At 45.5% G+C, this 17,902-nt stretch overlaps 1 protein-coding gene across 1 annotated transcript in view; it reads right to left on the bottom strand.

Annotated features, from left to right (window-relative positions):
• The window catches only part of BANK1 (B cell scaffold protein with ankyrin repeats 1), a 533,405-nt gene that overhangs the window by 470,394 nt on the left and 45,109 nt on the right, over positions 1-17,902 (bottom strand). Inside the window, exon 2 of the mRNA XM_088453252.1 lies at positions 1,498-1,896. Within this exon, the coding sequence (XP_088309378.1) occupies positions 1,498-1,896 (399 nt within the window). The remainder of the gene's footprint in view (positions 1-1,497; positions 1,897-17,902) is intronic.

Raw genomic sequence — 17,902 nt, 5'->3', positions numbered from 1 at the left:
CACTAACTACAGTAGGGATGTTTGCATAGTCAAAACCAACTTGAGGTAGTATTAAACACCAATAGTTGTGTATAAATAGTGGGTTGGTGGTGCTCCCCCGAGTCAGAGAGTCAAGTAAATATTGAAAGAGAAAAGAAGACTTGTTGTTGGGGGCACTCTTATAAAGCGGTTCAGGATTCTGAGTAATGTTAAAATATAACCTTTATTCTAAAGCCTATAAAATATGTAGGATTTAAGAAAATCCAAAGAGTAATGTGTATAAGAATAGTACAAATATTACACAAACAAAAAACATATGACATAAATTGCATAAGTGAGTATGCAGACTCCTATATAAATTAAATTTCAAGAGAAAAAGAAAAAGACTTGAAAAACGCTTGTTATGAATCAATACACAATTCACTATTACAAATGAGTCATATAAAAGAAAGAATTTTTATCTCAGTGAAAGTGAGTGACATTCTGTGAATTTTTAGAAAATAGAATTATTTTACATATCTGTAATTGATACATGATCAATGAAATAATCTTTCCGGGACTTGTCATACAGCTGGCCGGGCACCCTCTCTCTAGACTGTATGCAGGATTTCATGCACAGCTCTTAGCCGCTGTACACAGCCGGACGCTACAACCGTTTTCCGTCTTCTCTTTCCTGTCTATTCGGACGCTCTGTCTCATTTTACACATGGGACTCAGAGATTGCAAGTATCTTTACTATTTACCATCAGGATAACCTGTGTATGCGCAATATTACAGTTGTATATTATTACTATGTGACCGCATTCTCTAGTATATCACCCTATATAACCTCTAGCTCTCTCTCATCGGCCTGCCGTTTGTGATACTTTACTGCAATGTTAATCCTAACATCAGAATATAACACACTCTGGGCCTGATTCAGAGCTGCTCGCGACCATCAACTGGCCGCTCGCAAAAGCTGTGGGTGGTCACCCACAGCTATGCGAGCGGCCAGGAGGCCGGTTTTCAAAAAAAAAGTGGCCGCCCTGATTCAGGGCGGGCGCTCGCTTTTTGTGAGTGGATCTGAATCAGGCCCTCTGTGCGGTTAGAAAGCAGTACTCGTTGGATTTTCTTAAATCCTACATATTTTATAGGCTTTAGAATAAGGGTTATATTTTAACATTACTCAGAATTATGCACCGCTTTATAAGAGTGCCCCCAACAATTTCAATATTTAAGAGAGATACACCTATCAGCTTCTAATTGTTATTTTGCAGGCAATGTTCGAAGAAGGACAGTTAGAAGCTGATTTGTTGATACTTTATCTCTTTCCAATCATTGATAAATCTCCCCCTAAATTTCTGACACTCTCATTTTGCTGTGTGAAAACATCTGACAGCATTCACAGAACAAATCTGTGTTTCCGGTCCTGAACTTAGAGCTCACATTAAATACTTTGTGCAGCGAAACAGCATAAAAAAGTTTTGTCTAAGTTAGTTAATAAACACATTTAGTAATTGTGAAAACAGGTTACAGTACCTTCATTAATAACAGCAGACACAACTGAAATGTAGTCCTGGGGATCTTGATCAGTTAGAATAACTTGAAAGTCCCTTTCCAAAGGCAAAAGTTCATAAAGCCCCTCAGGGGACTCCACACCACAGAGCAGTAGGACAACTCTGTGTGATGGGGCTAGAAGTTGACAGAAATGCTTGCTTTGCTTTTCATAAAAGATCTGTAGAAGATAACTTGTCAGCACTAGCAGCTTACACTGGTACTTAATTTGGGTGAGGTTCTTCAGCGTCTCATCTGATTTACCATCCAGATTATAAAGATCTATTTCATGAATGTGTAAATTTGAACTCAGCAATTTCTTCATATAAGTGGCCCATTCTTCTCCGCTCGTCTCATAAATCACTAAGAGGTGTTTTCTGGTTTCTGAAATGGCAAAAACTACAATTATGATGAAGAAGTATTATGTTTTTTAAATATTAAATCTAATGTATTATTCAATCTTTTGTGTTACCTGGAAGAATATATCAATTTGAAACTAAAATAAATATGTCACTCTGTAAGGGTTTATAAAACCAACAGACATCCTTACTGTCGTCCCCCTGAGCTGGTACTGGGGACCTCTGCTAGATCGCTTCATGTGTTCTTGTAGGAGAAGAGGAAAAGAGAAATCTGACACAGCCAGTTACTGGTTGGATGTCCATTGTGTCAGACATCTCCCACCACTTGTGGAGAACCCCATCACAGGTTCCCAGTGCAAGAGCAGGACAGTTGCAACCTGTGGAGGCTCTAGTCCAAAATTAAAGTAAGGGAACCACACCAATTGCCAGTGAGTCCCGGTCGGTGCTGTTTGGCAGCTTTTGGAAGGGCAGTTAGGGCTCTTTTTATTAACTTCCTCTATTTTATTGCGTTTTTCTTAATAATATTAATGATTTAAATTGCATTGTGATAATTCTAATTATCACAGGAATGTATAAAATTCTGCACACCAGGACATAGATTGCGATAAAGCTACAGTATGAGGGGTAGTCAATATGAAACGTAAACTTTGCTGTCGAAGTTTACGTTTCATATCGGAGCTTTAACCTGGGATAAAGTATCGGGCGCGTGCACGCTTATCCCCGTATTCAATATGAAACCTATGAAAACGGGAGCCTGCGAAGTGGGATTTGTGTTAAATTACGAAATTTTCCTTAAAAAAATTGTAGGACCCCCCTAAAGCTGTAAAAACATGGGGGATCACTATGGGTACCCCCGTTTTAGCCTGCAAATGAAAGTCGGGGATTTAAATAGCTGCGGCAGGTGTTTTTTTCCCGTCATTGAAAAGTGATGCAGAAGAGCACTTAGGTTTTTTTTTTCGTTTTTTTAAGTGGTCCCTTCAAATTTGGGGTACATGAAAATGGGTACTAGCATATTTTTATGTCCCTAAAGTAATATTTTAAAAATTCTGCAACTGTGCACCTGCCGCTATTAATCTATTCTAGAAAACACCTGCCGCATATTTGCAGAATAGCCCTGAACCTATTTCCCTATTGTTAAACAATTTTTTCCCATTTTTTTTTCACCCCAATTTTTAAATTAATTTTTTGGGGTGTCCCTATTTTTTTTTTTTTTTTTTTGACAGTTACTTTTAAAATGTCATTCCCAGGGGTGCAGCCTATTTTTTTTAAGCCTGCACCCCTAAATCCCAATTCTGCCCTTTTTTTCACCACCTATTCAGTGGTGAAAAGTTATCCCCATTTTTTTTTCAAAGACTTTTCGAACCTGCGAAAAGTCTTTGAAATTGAATACAGTGTAAAACTAAAACTTGCGATAATGACGTCATAGGTGCGATATTAACGCAAAAAATGGACTTATCGCTCCATATTGAATTCCCCTTTATGTCTTGGCGAATCCCTCTCTGTCCTTCTACTGCTGTCTATTCGTATTTGCGATACACAGCCTGTTCCTGCGCATGTGCCGTTATTAGAACGGCCATCAAGGACCGCACAGAACAGAGCCTTATCAGTGAGCTGTCAGTGGGCTAGCGTATGGTAAAGCATTTCTCCACTGCTTAAGATGTGTACAGAAGCCTAGGCAGGCTCTTATTGGGCTGAGCAGGCAAATGCTGTACTATGCACTGAGCGCTGACGGCTCACTGATGAGGCAGCGAGGCTCTCTGCAATAATAAACCCTCTTCTTCTCACTAGTCCCATTACATTCACTCCTCCCCAGCAAGGATGGGGTTAGCTGCTGTTTGTCAGGTCAAGCAGCTGTTCCTTACAGAGTTTTCTTGCTGCTGCTGCTGAACACAGACGGAGCACGGAGGGAGGGGGAGATGGGAGGGGAGTAGATCGGGGGAGGGAGCTTCAGAGCTTTCTCCCTGATGTAAAACCACCATAAACGCAAATGCTAGGGAGCCTATATAACGCCATGTGAAGCTGGCGTTATTATCACACAGGCTCTCTCCGATATTTTTTGTACAATTGCTGGTTAGTAAATGTAAGCCGATCACATTTCTCATTACAATTATGGGAAATGTGATCTGCCTACTAAAAAAATTGATAATTAGGGTTTGGAGGAGAAATGTGTGATTTGTCCTCTAACTGCTCTTTAGTACATCCATATGATCTTAAGTAGTGTGAAAACGGTGTGAAAATACCAGTATTTATAATATTTTAGTAAAAGTAATGTTGATAAATAGGCCCCTTAGTATGGCTCCCCTATTTGAATTTTGTACTGCGCTTCAGCCCCACCTCTGGAGCCTCAACTGGTTGCAACTCATAAAGGCTTTGTGTCTTGTGTAAGCAATTTACATAACGTCGGTTCTTGGATAAACAGGTTCTGTCTAAATTACAAAACAAAAACTTATGTCTCTTAGGGGCCCATTTAGTAATGGTGGCTTTTGCAATGCGATCAGAGCATGTCAGTACCGCCCATGATTACATTGCAAAATGTGTTCATATCGGCCGGATGTATCATCTGGGACATGCAGGGACACAGGCTCCAAAAGGAGCCCGTCCCTGCGATGTCTTCGGAGAGCTGCCGGCCAGTGCCGAGCCTGCTGCACATGTGCAGTCCCTGTGACTGGCGGCCATTGCTGAGGGAGGGTTCCGGAGGAACCTTCCGCGGGCTAAGCATGCAGTGTGTAGGCTACAGCGGCTAACGCCATCTTCAGATGCGGCTACCTGTGGGAATGGAGGGATCACAGCAAGTATCAGAGATACCTGCTGCAGTCCCTCCTTAATACATCAGGGGGATACTTAATGTTCTAGGTAAACCCCTGAAAACTTTTGGAGATTTTACCTCAAATATTCATTGATAAATGGGCCCCTTAGGGTTATTGGATATAAACCATTATTTTATTTTGCTAGTTGTAATTTCCTTAATGTAATCATTAATGTAACATACTCACTAATATTTCCTATTATGATGTAATCATTTCCTTTTACATGACAATCCTGGCTAAAAAAAGGTTGCTTAAAGTATAAGTAAACATATTTTCTTCAGGCAACAGAATATATGACATAATGCTGAGATTGCTTACTGGATTATATAATGCTGCCTAAGAATACAATTCATGGTAGCTGGAACAACAAAACATGTTTAATAAAAATTTTCATCTACAACTTTTCTTTTTTAACTTTTATTCCCAAAAAGGTACAAAATACAATACTCCAGACTTCCAGCTTGCTCTTCTTATTGCAAGGTACTGCTGTAAAAATACACTTGAGGAATTGTGTATTTAAACATAACAGAATAATATGTCCTGTCCGTTGTAAAATGCTTTCAGGAGATCTCCAAACATCACACAAGCTTCAGTTCTTTATTAAAACAAAACAAATGCTAAAGTTCTGCCAGTCTGTGTCAATAAAAGCTAAAGCAGGTCGAAACTTTTCACTATTTTGAAAATATCCTGTAGCACTTTACTTTTGTAATAGTTCCAATTGCAAAATATATCATGTACTGTGTGAGGGCCGGGTGTTTTTTTTCCAATAAAAATTATAGTAAACAGAATATTGAAATTGCACTTCAATGCAATGCGATTTTGTGTGCGTTGCTACATTCATTATATAGAGATCATATATGGTCAATATGTGCTGCATGTGTTGAATGCTTTCAATGTGTTTTTATTAGCAACAGTTATTAAGTATTCAGCTCACCTTCTCCTAGATGTTTACTAATCCATTCCTTCCCCTTAAGGTGCGTATCCACTACTCGATTACACCGAGCAATTGAACGATAACAACATCGTTATCGTTCAATCGCTTGTTAATCAGGCACAAATCGGGCACCTAAATGTCGGCAACGACTAGCAATGCACGTTTACACTGGTTGGTATCATCAGGTTGACTATGTTCGGGGATGAGGGAGGGTACCTACACTGAACGATATATCGTTCAATGTGGGCACTGGGCCTGATTCAGAGCCGCTCGTAAGCGGCCGCTCGTTCGTTCCGAGCGATGTTTGCCCAACTGCGCATGCGTACGGATCGTAATACGCATGCGCGAACCAATCAGTGCGTCCGAAAATCGTTTGTTCACTAAATAGCGAATGCCTGCTATTTTGAGTGACAGGATGAGGCGTATGTGGGTGGTAACAGGGGAAGGTGCTTGAAAACGGGGAGTGGAGATCCGAACGCAGGCGTGCTTAAAGGTCAAAACGGACGTTTTATTGGTGTGCATAATTAATACAGCAGCGTCATTGACCATGTTACTGGGTTATTTTATAGTCAGAACTGCTTGCAAGATTGCAGTAGGAAAAACCAACCACAAGAATAGCGAGCAGTTCATACGCTGGTCGATGTACTCGATTAATCTAATAAATAGCGGACATGACGTAGGATGCGAGCGGCCAGGGGGCGTAGTTTCCAAAAAAACGACCGCAAGTTTTGTTCGCTCGTTCAGACATAGAGGCGTGAACAGACCGCAAAGAGCGAACAGTTCATTTGAATAGCCACCCCTTTTTTCTGAACGAACGACCGCAAATAGCGTCCGGCTCTGAATAAGGCCCTCAGTGTGCGGTGTGGTACATAGGTGCATTGGAAGTGACACACCTCCTATTGCCTCAGGCTAGCTCTCCAGGGTGTGGGCAATACCTGAGAAGGGGGTCCCTGACCATGCAGGCTTTATAACAGTCACACATATAGATACAGGTATAGATAGACACATACAGCAACAGTTCTATTGAATAACTTGGGCGCCAGACCTTCTCTTATAAAAATAAACCACTTTTTTTCTCTCCTCCTGCACATGACTTTACAGGACAAGAATATGGTTACAGCAGCTTCTCCTCTCCCTCCAGCTCATATATTTGGCATGTCAGATGGTGTATGACAATCTTATGGATATGGTTACATTACATCACACTCTTCTTCTCCAGCACAGTCTTTAAGCACAGTCACAATGAATGCTTTGCATTTTACCCACACAGGTCCACCTGGCCCTTTGCTGGCTGGTGCCTATAGTTCTCCACTTCATATGTGCAGGTCCACCTAGCCCTTCGCTGGCTGGTGCCTGTAGTTCTCCACTTCATACGTGCATGTCCACCTAGCCCTTTGCTGGCTGGTGCCTGTAGATCTCCACTTCATACGTGCACGTCCACCTAGCCCTTTGCTGGCTGGTGCCTGTAGTTCTCCACTTCATACGTGCAGGTCCACCTAGCCCTTTGCTGGCGGTGCCTGTAGTTCTCCACTTCATACGTGCAGGTCCACCTAGCCCTTTGCTGGCGGTGCCTGTAGTTCTCCACTTCATACGTGCAGGTCCACCTAGCCCTTTTCTGGCTGGTGACTGTAGTTCTCCACTTCATACATGCGGTCCACCTTGCCCTATGCTGGCTGGTGCCTGTAGTTCCACAGCTTCACACACATCTCACATAACTTCTTTTGCACTCTGCCTCTCCTTTGTCTCTTCTAAGATAATATACAGAGTGTCTCATACCCAGTCTGCCTCTCTCTGCTCCCCTTCTCTATCACATGGGACAGCAATATACAGACTTTTCTATTGCAGCTATCAGACTCTCAGCTGCCGCCCATCCCTATCCTATAGGAATGGCTCCTATAGCCACACTGCTACCACAGTGACCCCCCCTTTAATGGCTGCTGGGGGGCTTTTATGCATAAGGGACTCCTCTGGTACCTTAACCGTAAAAGCTCCTGGGAAATTCCTCTTCCCCATCTCTTCAACACATATACTTGCGTCTCTTACCCCTCTCATGGGTGCTGAACACTTCACTGAGCGGCTCACACTGCAACCTTCCAGTTCTTTCTCTGTGGTCTCTCACAGACTTTATCTCAGTGGTCTCACTCCAGACCTATTTCTCCTTTGGCGTTAGATGGGCACGTGGCAGTCACCACGGCCCCGCCAATCTCCCCCTGCCAGGGTAGCACGAGAGCTACATTTCTGCTTCCAGCTCTGAAGCTTCCCAAAGAAGTTTGCACTCTCCCAAATTCTTCTTCCCAACTCCCTTTGTTCTCTCCCCCTCCTCCCTCTGCTCTGCCAGCTACACACCCAGTCTTCCCACCCCTGCGTGTCTATCTCTCCAGCCCCTCCTTTACCTGAAAACTGATCCCAGGGTCTCAGGAATGCAATATCTACAAAAGGAAGCAAGCTCTAACACTGAGAGGGGTGTATTTACAAATACCATCCCTTAGAGGGTGTTACATACTCCCCCAATTAGGTAGGTATGCTTTAAAATATATACATTATTTTGGTATACCTGGCTAATCACTTGCACATGCAGGCACACCCGACTCACACTGGTGCACACATGTAAAACCTTGCAATTTCGTATGTCACACCACATAATAAAAAAAAAAATCTCAGTGGTGAAAATCACATTAGATCACATTTGCATGGAAAAAAACATTAGCAGTGAACAGTATGCAAAAAAAATTCACATTTCCAACAATATATCCCACTACCCCCAATGTGTATAATAACTAGGGGTGTGCACCGGCCACTTTTCGTGTTTTGTGTTTTGGTTTTGGATCTGGATCTTTCTTCGTGTTTTGGATCTGGATTGGTTTTGCCAAAACCACCCTTCCGTGTTTTGGGTTCTGGGTTTTGAGTTTTGGATCTGTATTTTTTTGAAAAAAAGCATAAAAACAGCTAAAATCACAGAATTTGTAGGTTTTTCTGCTCCTATGCTATTATTAACCTCAATAACCTTAATTTCCACTCATTTCCAGTCTATTCTGAACACCTCACACCTCACAATAGTGTTTTTATGTCCAAAAGGTTGCACCGAGGTAGCTGGATGACTATGCTAAGCGACACGAGTGTGCGGCACAAACACGTGACCCATCTAGGAGTGACACTGCAGTGGCAGACAGGATGGCAGTTAGAAAAACTAGGCCCCAAACTGTACATAATGCAAAGAAAAAAAAGAGGTGCAAGATGGAATTGTCCTTGGGCCCTCCCATCCACCCTTATGTTGTATAAACAGGACATGCACACTTTAACAAATCAATCATTTCAGCGCCAGGGTCTGCCACACAACTGTGGCTGAAATGATTGGTTCGTTTGGGCCCCCACAAAACAAGCTGGCAATTAATGTGTCCCTGCACAAACTGGCTCTACGGAGGCAAGATGTCATCCTCATCCTCCTCATCCTCCGATTCCTCACCCTCTTCAGTGTGTACATCCTCATCCTCACAAAGTATTAACTCGTCCCCACTTGAATCCACCACCACAGGTCCCTCTGTACCTTCTGGAGGCTGGTCTCCCTGGAAGAGCTGATAATTCATTTTGATGAACATCATCTTCTCCACATTCTGTGGAAGCAACCTCCTACGCCTTTCGCTGACAAGGTTCCCGGCTGCACTAAACACTCTTTCGGAGTACACACTGGAGGGGGGGCAACTCAGGTAAAATAGAGCCAGTTTGTACAGGGGACTCCAAATTGCCTCTTTTTCCTGCCAGTACAGGTATGGACTGTCTGACATGCCTACTTGGATGCTGTCACCGATGTAATCCTCCACCATTCTGTCAATGGTGACAGTATCATATGCAGTGACAGTAGACATGTCAGAAATTGTTGCCAGGTCCTTCAGTCCGGACCAGATGTCCAAACTTGGTCCTGCCTGCCCTGCATCACCGCCAGCGGGTTGCTTAGGATACCTAAGTTTTTTCCTGGCAGCCCCAGTTGCGGGAGAAAATTAAGAAGGAGCCGTTGACGTGTCACGTTCCGCTTCAGCTGACAGTGTGTTCACCAGCAGGTCTTTGCACCTCTGCAGGCTTGTGTCGGCCGGAAAGAGAGACACCACATAGGCTTTAAACCTAGGATCGAGCACGGTGGCCAAAATGTAGTGGTCTGATTTCAACAGATTGACCACCCTGGAATCCTGGCAAAGCGAATGAAGGGCTTCATCCACAAGTCCCACATGCCGAGCGGAATCGCTCCGTCTTAGCTCCTCCTTCACTTTCTCCAGCTGCTTCTGCAAATGCCTGATGAGGGGAATGACCTGACTCAAGCTGGCAGTGTCTGAACTGACTTCACGTGTGGCAAGTTCGAAGGGCTGGAGAACCTTGCACAACACGGAAATCATTCTCCACTGCGCTTGAGTCAGGTGCATACCCCCTCCTTTGCCTATGTCATAGGTGGATGTATAGGCTTGTATGGCCTTTTGCTGCTCCTCCATCCTCTGAAGCATATAGAGGGTTGATTTCCACCGCGTCACAACCTCTTGCTTCAGGTGATGGCGGGGCAGGTTCAAGAGTGTTTGCTGGCGCTCCAGTCTTCGGCACGCAGTCGCCGCACCAAGTTTATTGTGTGAGCAAAACATGGGACGTGCTGGAATTTGCCCAGATGTAATGCCCGCACAATATTGGTGGCGTTGTCAGATATCACAAATCCCCAGGAGAGTCTAAGTGGGGTAAGCCACTGGGCGATGATTTCCCTCAGTTTCTCTAAGAGGTTGTCGGCGGTGTGCCTCTTACTGAAACCGGTGATACACAGCGTAGCCTGCCTTGTAACGAGCTGGCGTTTCTGAGATGCTGCTACTGGTGACGCTGCTGCTGTTGCTGCGTAAGGTGATACATCTACCCAGTGGGCTGTCACAGTCATATAGTCCTTAGTCTGCCCTGTTCCACTTGTCCACATGTCCATGGTTAAGTGGACATTGTGTACAACGGCATTTTTCAGGACACTGAGGACACTTTTTCTGACGTTTCTGTACAGTCTCGGTATCGCCTGCCTAGTGAAGTGGAATCAAGACGGGATTTGGAACCGGGGACACACTACCTCCATCAATTGTCTAAATCCCACTGCACTAATGGCGGATATCGGATGCACGTCTAACACCAACATAGCAGTCAAGGCCTCAGTTATACGTTTTGCTTCAGGATGACTGCTGTCGTACTTCATCCTCCTCGCTAAGGACTGTTGGAGGGTCAATTGTTTAGTAAAAGTAGTGGTGTTCCTACTTCCTCTCTGGGATGATGAACGACTCCCAGCAGCAGCAACAGCAGCAGCGGCAGCAGTAGGCGTAGCAATGCAGGATCCTCCGGAGGAATCCCGGATAGGAGAGTCAGTCATGCCAGTGACATGGCCTGCAGGACTACTTCCGATCCTGAGGTAAATTGACGAGGAGGGAGTTGACGGTGTGGTTTGCAGGCGCTTGGATACAACAGGACAACGGGATTTAGGTGTCCCTGGACTGCTTACGGTCTTAGCCAAAGTTTCTGAACTTGACAGTAACTTTTTATGAACGCGCTGCAGGTGCCGTATAAGGGAGGATGTTCCTAGGTGGTTGACGTCCCTACCCCTACTTATTTCACCTTTACATATGGTACATATGGCAAGACAGTTGTTGTCCGGATTTGGATAGAAATATTGCCAGACCAAAGAGGTGGAATGTTTGGTCTTCTGCCCAGGCATGACTGTGATGGGCTTTTTCATCCCACGGACAACAACTGTCTCCCCCGGAGCCTGATTTAAACAAACCACATCACCATCAGAATCCTCCTCGCCAACTTCCTCCTCAGCGCCAGCTACACCAGGATCCTCATCCTGTTGTACTTCAACAGTGACATCTTCAATTTGCATATCAGCAAGTGGACTGTGGGTGCTCCTTTCAGCACTTGCAGGGGGCGTGCAAATGGTGGAAAGAGCCACCTCTTCCCGTCCAGTGCTGGGAAGGTCAGGCATCGCAACCACCACCACACTTGGACTCTCCTTGGGGATTTGTGATATCTTCTTAGAAAGCACAGTTCTTCGCTGTGCTTTTGCCAGCTTAACTCTTTTGATTTTTTTAGTGGGAGGAGGGCTTCCATCGTCATGTGAAGCTGAAACACTAGTCATGAACATACTAGGGATTGACCTTAGCCATTCCTTGCCACTCCGTGTTGTAAATGGCATATTGGCAAGTTTACATTTCTCTTCAGCTGATTTAAATGTCTTTTTCAAGGTCATTTTCCTGAACTTTGCCATTTGGAATTGTATGTGCCCTCTACTATGACATTGGGCATCGGCCTTGGCAGACGACGTTGATGGCATGTTATTGTCTATGTCATGACTAGTGGCTGCAGCTTCAGCACTAGGAGGAAGTGGTTCTTGATCTTTCTCTATTTTATTTTTATCGGAGAAAGTTTGGTCCTCCATTTATGTTATATCAATTTGATATATACGTGCGGCTAAACACAGAAAATAATATTTTTTTTGGTTTGGACTGGAGTGTACTTTCGGGGGTTACAGCACCCTTAAAGGTCAAGCCAGCCAGCCCTTTACTTATGACACAGGCACACGCTTGGCACTACTTTGTTGATGCACGTGCGGCTACTGCGCACACAATTCACAAACACAGAAAATAATTTTTTTTTTGGTTTGGACTGGAGTGTACTTTCGGGGGTTACAGCACCCTTAACGGTCAAGCCAGCCGGCCCTTTACTTATGACACAGGCGCACGCTTGGCACTACTTTGTTGATGCACGTGCGGCTACTGCGCACACAATTCACAAACACAGAAAATAATTTTTTTTTTGGTTTGGACTGGAGTGTACTTTGGGGGTTACAGCACCCTTTAACGGTCAAGCCAGCTGGCCCTTTACTTATGACACAGGCGCACGCTTGGCACTACTTTGTTGAAGCACGTGCGGCTACTGCGCACACAATTCACAAACACAGAAAATAATTTTTTTTTTGGGTTGGACTGGAGTGTACTTTCGGGGGTTACAGCTCCCTTAATGGTCAAGCCAGCCGGCCCTTTACTTATGACACAGGCGCACGCTTGGCACTACTTTGTTGATGCACGTGCGGCTACTGCGCACACAATTCACAAACACAGAAAATAATTTTTTTTTTGGTTTGGACTGGAGTGTACTTTCAGGGGTTACAGCACCCTTAACGGTCAAGCCAGCCGGCCCTTTACTTATGACACAGGCGCACGCTTGGCACTACTTTGTTGATGCACGTGCGGCTACTGCGCACACAATTCACAAACACAGAAAATAAATTTTTTTTTGGTTTGGACTGGAGTGTACTTTGGGGGTTACAGCACCCTTTAACGGTCAAGCCAGCCAGCCCTTTACTTATGACACAGGTGCACGCTTGGCACTACTTTGTTGATGCACGTGCGGCTACTGCGCACACAATTCACAAACACAGAAAATAATTTTTTTTTTGGTTTTGACTGGAGTGTACTTTGGGGGTTACAGCACCCTTTAACGGTCAAGCCAGCCGGCCCTTTACTTATGACACAGGCGCACGCTTGGCACTACTTTGTTGATGCACGTGCGGCTACTGGGCACACAATTCACAAACACAGAAAATAATTTTTTTTTTGGTTTGGACTGGAGTGTACTTTTGGGGGTTACAGCACCCTTAACGGTCAAGCCAGCCGGCCCTTTACTTATGACACAGGCGCACGCTTGGCACTACTTTGTTGATGCACGTGCGGCTACTGCGCACACAATTCACAAACACAGAAAATAATTTTTTTTTTGGTTTGGACTGGAGTGTACTTTTGGGGGTTACAGCACCCTTAACGGTCAAGCCAGCCGGCCCTTTACTTATGACACAGGCGCACGCTTGGCACTACTTTGTTGATGCACGTGCGGCTACTGCGCACACAATTCACAAACATAGAAAATAATTTTTTTTTTGGTTTGGACTGGAGTGTACTTTGGGGGTTACAGCACCCTTTAACGGTCAAGCCAGCCGGCCCTTTACTTATGACACAGGCGCACGCTTGGCACTACTTTGTTGATGCACGTGCGGCTACTGCGCACACAATTCACAAACACAGAAAATTATTTTTTTTGGGTTTGGACAGGAGTGTACTTTCGGGGGTTACAGCACCCTTAATGGTCAAGCCAGCCGGCCCTTTACTTATGACACAGGCGCACGCTTGGCACTACTTTGTTGATGCTCGTGCGGCTACTGCGCACACAATTAACAAACATAGAAAATAATTTTCTTTTTGGTTTGGACTGGAGTGTACTTTCGGGGGTTACAGCACCCTTAACAGTCAAGCCAGCCGGCCCTTTACTTATGACACAGGCGCACGCTTGTCACTACTTTGTTGATGCACGTGCGGCTACTGCGCACACAATTCACAAACACAGAAAATCATTTTTTTTTTGGTTTGGACTGGAGTGTACTTTGGGGGTTACAGCACCCTTTAACGGTCAAGCCAGCCGGCCCTTTACTTATGACACAGGCGCACGCTTGGCACTACTTTGTTCATGCACGTGCGGCTACTGCGCACACAATTCACAAACACAGAAAATTATTTTTTTTTTGGTTTGGACTGAAGTGTACTTTGGGGGTTACAGCACCCTTTAACGGTCAAGCCAGCCGGCCCTTTACTTATGACACAGGCGCACGCTTGGCACTACTTTGTTGATGCACGTGCGGCTACTGCGCACACAATTCACAAACACAGAAAATAATTTTTTTTTTGGTTTGGACTGGAGTGTACTTTCGGGGGTTACAGCACCCTTAACGGTCAAGCCAGCCGGCCCTTTACTTATGACACAGGCGCACGCTTGGCACTACTTTGTTGATGCACGTGCGGCTACTGCGCACGCAATTCACAAACACAGAAAATAATTTTTTTTTTGGTTTGGACTGGAGTGTACTTTCGGGGGTTACAGCACCCTTTAACGGTCAAGCCAGCCGGCCCTTTACTTATGACACAGGCGCACGCTTGGCACTACTTGGTTGATGTACGTGCGGCTACTGCGCACACAATTCACAAACACAGAAAATAATTATTTTTTTGGTTTGGACTGGAGTATACTTTGGGGGTTACAGCACCCTTTAACGGTCAAGTCAGCTGGCCCTTTACTTATGACACAGGCGCACGCTTGTCACTACTTTGTTGATGCACGTGCGGCTACTGCGCACACAATTCACAAACACAGAAAATATATTATTTTTTTAGCACTTGGGGGGAGCACCCCTGATGGACAGTGCACCCCCTGGACAACACTACAGCACCCCTTTAGGACTGGGACACTGCACAGGACTTTGGAGTGGACACAGCCCCTATGGAGAACTGACTGCACAACACAGTCCAGCCAGCCCCTATGGACTTTGAAGTAGTGGACACAGCCCCTATTAACAACAGCAGCACAGCACAACACTGCCAGCCCCTATGGACTTTGAAGTAGTGGACAACAGCAGCACTACACTTCACTACACTACACAGCCCTAACTCCCACCCTCCCTCTTCACTATCCACAGCCGAGTGAGAAAATGGCGCCGACGCGGGTACCTTATATAGGATCCAAAACCCGCGAGACTCGGAAGACGGGATGATGACGTTTTGCCTCGATTTCAGATCCGAGTCAGGCGGGAAAAGTCGAGCCTGACTCGGATCGGACTCGGATCGGGGGGGCTCGGGGGGGTTCGGATTTCAGAAACCCGAACCCGCTCACCCCTAATAATAACACAAGAGTCACGGGTGTCCTCAAACACATTTGTTCATACATGAGTTATAAATGACAATTTTAATGTCATTATTATTCACAACGGAGTACCTGCCAGGCCTGCCCGTTGAGTCTTCTCCCCTCCTCGGGTCAAAAGGAGACAGGTGGCTCTCGTGGCCCCTCCCAATACCCCCAAACTTTTGCCGGTGCAGAGTGCACTCCCCCCAGCTCTTCTCTAATGCTGGGCAACTTTTTACATGTGCTCCCCCCAACTTCTGGAGGAATACACAACAATTCCGCTGAGCTCGCTCTCCTCGATTCAAACGCAGATGGGATGAACGGAACTACAAGTCCCAAGAAAACTTCACACATGTGCTTCTGCTTTTAAACAGTCTCTGAAACACTTTGGCACTACCACCATTTTGTACTTGACACTTTGTCCTACTGCGGAGTTACACTGGTAACTTTAAACAATGGGGTCAATCTCCGCCTCCTGAACCCTTGGTCTCGCTGGGACACCCAGAGAAGATCAGACATGGTGTCTACCAAGGGGTTTGCTCCGGCTGGATTTACTGCATTTAGTCTCTGTATCCTGCGAGCACTTCTTCCATCTTACTGTGCTCGAGCCCCACGTTGGGCGCCATTTTGTAACCCCCTTCAGTGTGCGGTGTGGTACATATGTGCATTTGGAGTGATACACCTCCTATTGCCTCAGGCTAGCTCTCCAGGGTGTGGGCAATACCTGAGAGGGGGTCCCTGACCATGCAGGCTTTATAACAGTCACACATATAGATACAGGTATAGATAGACACATGCAGCAACAGTTCTATTGAATAACTTGGGCGCCAGACCTTCTCTTATAAAAATAAACCAATTTATTTCTCTCCTTCACATGACTTTACAGGACAAGAATATGGTTACAGCAGCTTCTCCTCTCCCTCCAGCTCATATATTTGGCATGTCAGATGGTGTATGACAATCTTATGGATATGGTTACATTACATCACACTCTTCTTCACCAGCACAGTCTTTAAGCACAGTCACAATGAATGCTTTGCATTTTACCCACACAGGTCCAACTGGCCCTTTGCTGGCTGGTGCCTGTAGTTCTCCACTTCATATGTGCAGGTCCACCTAGCCCTTCGCTGGCTGGTGCCTGTAGTTCTCCACTTCATACGTGCAGGTCCACCTAGCCCTTTGCTGGCTGGTGCCTGTAGTTCTCCACTTCATACGTGCAGGTCAACCTAGCCCTTTGCTGGCGGTGCCTGTAGTTCTCCACTTCATACGTGCAGGTCCACCTAGCCCTTTGCTGGCTGGTGCCTGTAGTTCTCCACTTCATTAATGCAGGTCCACCTGGCCCTATGCTGGCTGGTGCCTGTAGTTCCACAGCTTCACACACATCTCACATAACTTATTTTGCACTCTGCCTCTCCTTTGTCTCTTCTAAGACAATATACAGAGTGTCTCATACCCAGTCTGCCTCTCTCTGCTCCCCTTCTCTATCACATGGGACAGCAATATACAGACTTTTCTATTGCAGCTATCAGACTCTCAGCTGCCGCCCATCCCTATCCTACAGGAATGGCTCCTATAGCCACACTGCTACCACAGTGACCCCCCCTTTAATGGCTGCTGGGGGGCTTTTATGCATAAGGGACTCCTCTGGTACCTTAACCGTAAAAGCTCCTGGGAAATTCCTCTTCCCCATCTCTTCAACACATATACTTGCGTCTCTTACCCCTCTCATGGGTGCTGAACACTTCACTGAGCGGCTCACACTGCAACCTTCCAGCTCTTTCTCTGTGGTCTCTCACAGACTTTATCTCAGTGGTCTCACTCCAGACCTATTTCTCCTTTGGCGTTAGATGGGCATCGTGGCAGTCACCACGGCCCCGCCAATCTCCCCCTGCCAGGGTAGCACGAGAGCTGCATTTCTGCTTCCAGCTCTGAAGCTTCCCAAAGATGTTTGCTCTCTCCCAAATTCTTCTTCCCAACTCCCTTTGTTCTCTCCCCCTCCTCCCTCTGCTCTGCCAGCTACACACCCAGTCTTCCCACCCCTGCGTGTCTATCTCTCCAGCCCCTCCTTTACCTGAAAACTGATCCCAGGGTCTCAGGAATGCAATATCTACAAAAGGAAGCAAGCTCTAACACTGAGAGGGGTGTATTTACAAATACCATCCCTTAGAGGGTGTTACACAGGTAATCAGTAATTCAGGGCCTGACTCAGAGGTGGATGGTAATGTATGCACGGCTGTGATTTATTTTGGATTCATAGTTGTGATAATGTGCAGTCTCAGTCTCAGTCTCATCCTTCTACTGTACTTCTGTAATTGCAGCCGACCGAGATTGCAAGCCCTGAGATGCCCACTTTCAATGTCCGTGGATAGTGGAAATCCGCCGCTGTACTCCTACACTTCACCACCGCTATGACCAATGACAATTACAATTCCCTATGGCTGGCACAGTGTCTCTTTCTAAACTTTTTCTATTCATTACCTCTGTAGTTTCAATTCTGCGTTTGAGAATGCGGAAGCGTTCACTGACACACCCTTGACACTCCCATAACACGCTCATTAGACGGC

Source organism: Taudactylus pleione, unplaced genomic scaffold (assembly GCF_031769625.1).
Source record: "Taudactylus pleione unplaced genomic scaffold, aTauple2 ptg000573l, whole genome shotgun sequence".
Lineage (NCBI taxonomy): Eukaryota > Metazoa > Chordata > Amphibia > Anura > Myobatrachidae > Taudactylus > Taudactylus pleione.
The sequence above is the reverse complement of the archived record's forward strand: the minus strand, read 5'-3'. Positions and strand labels throughout refer to the sequence as shown.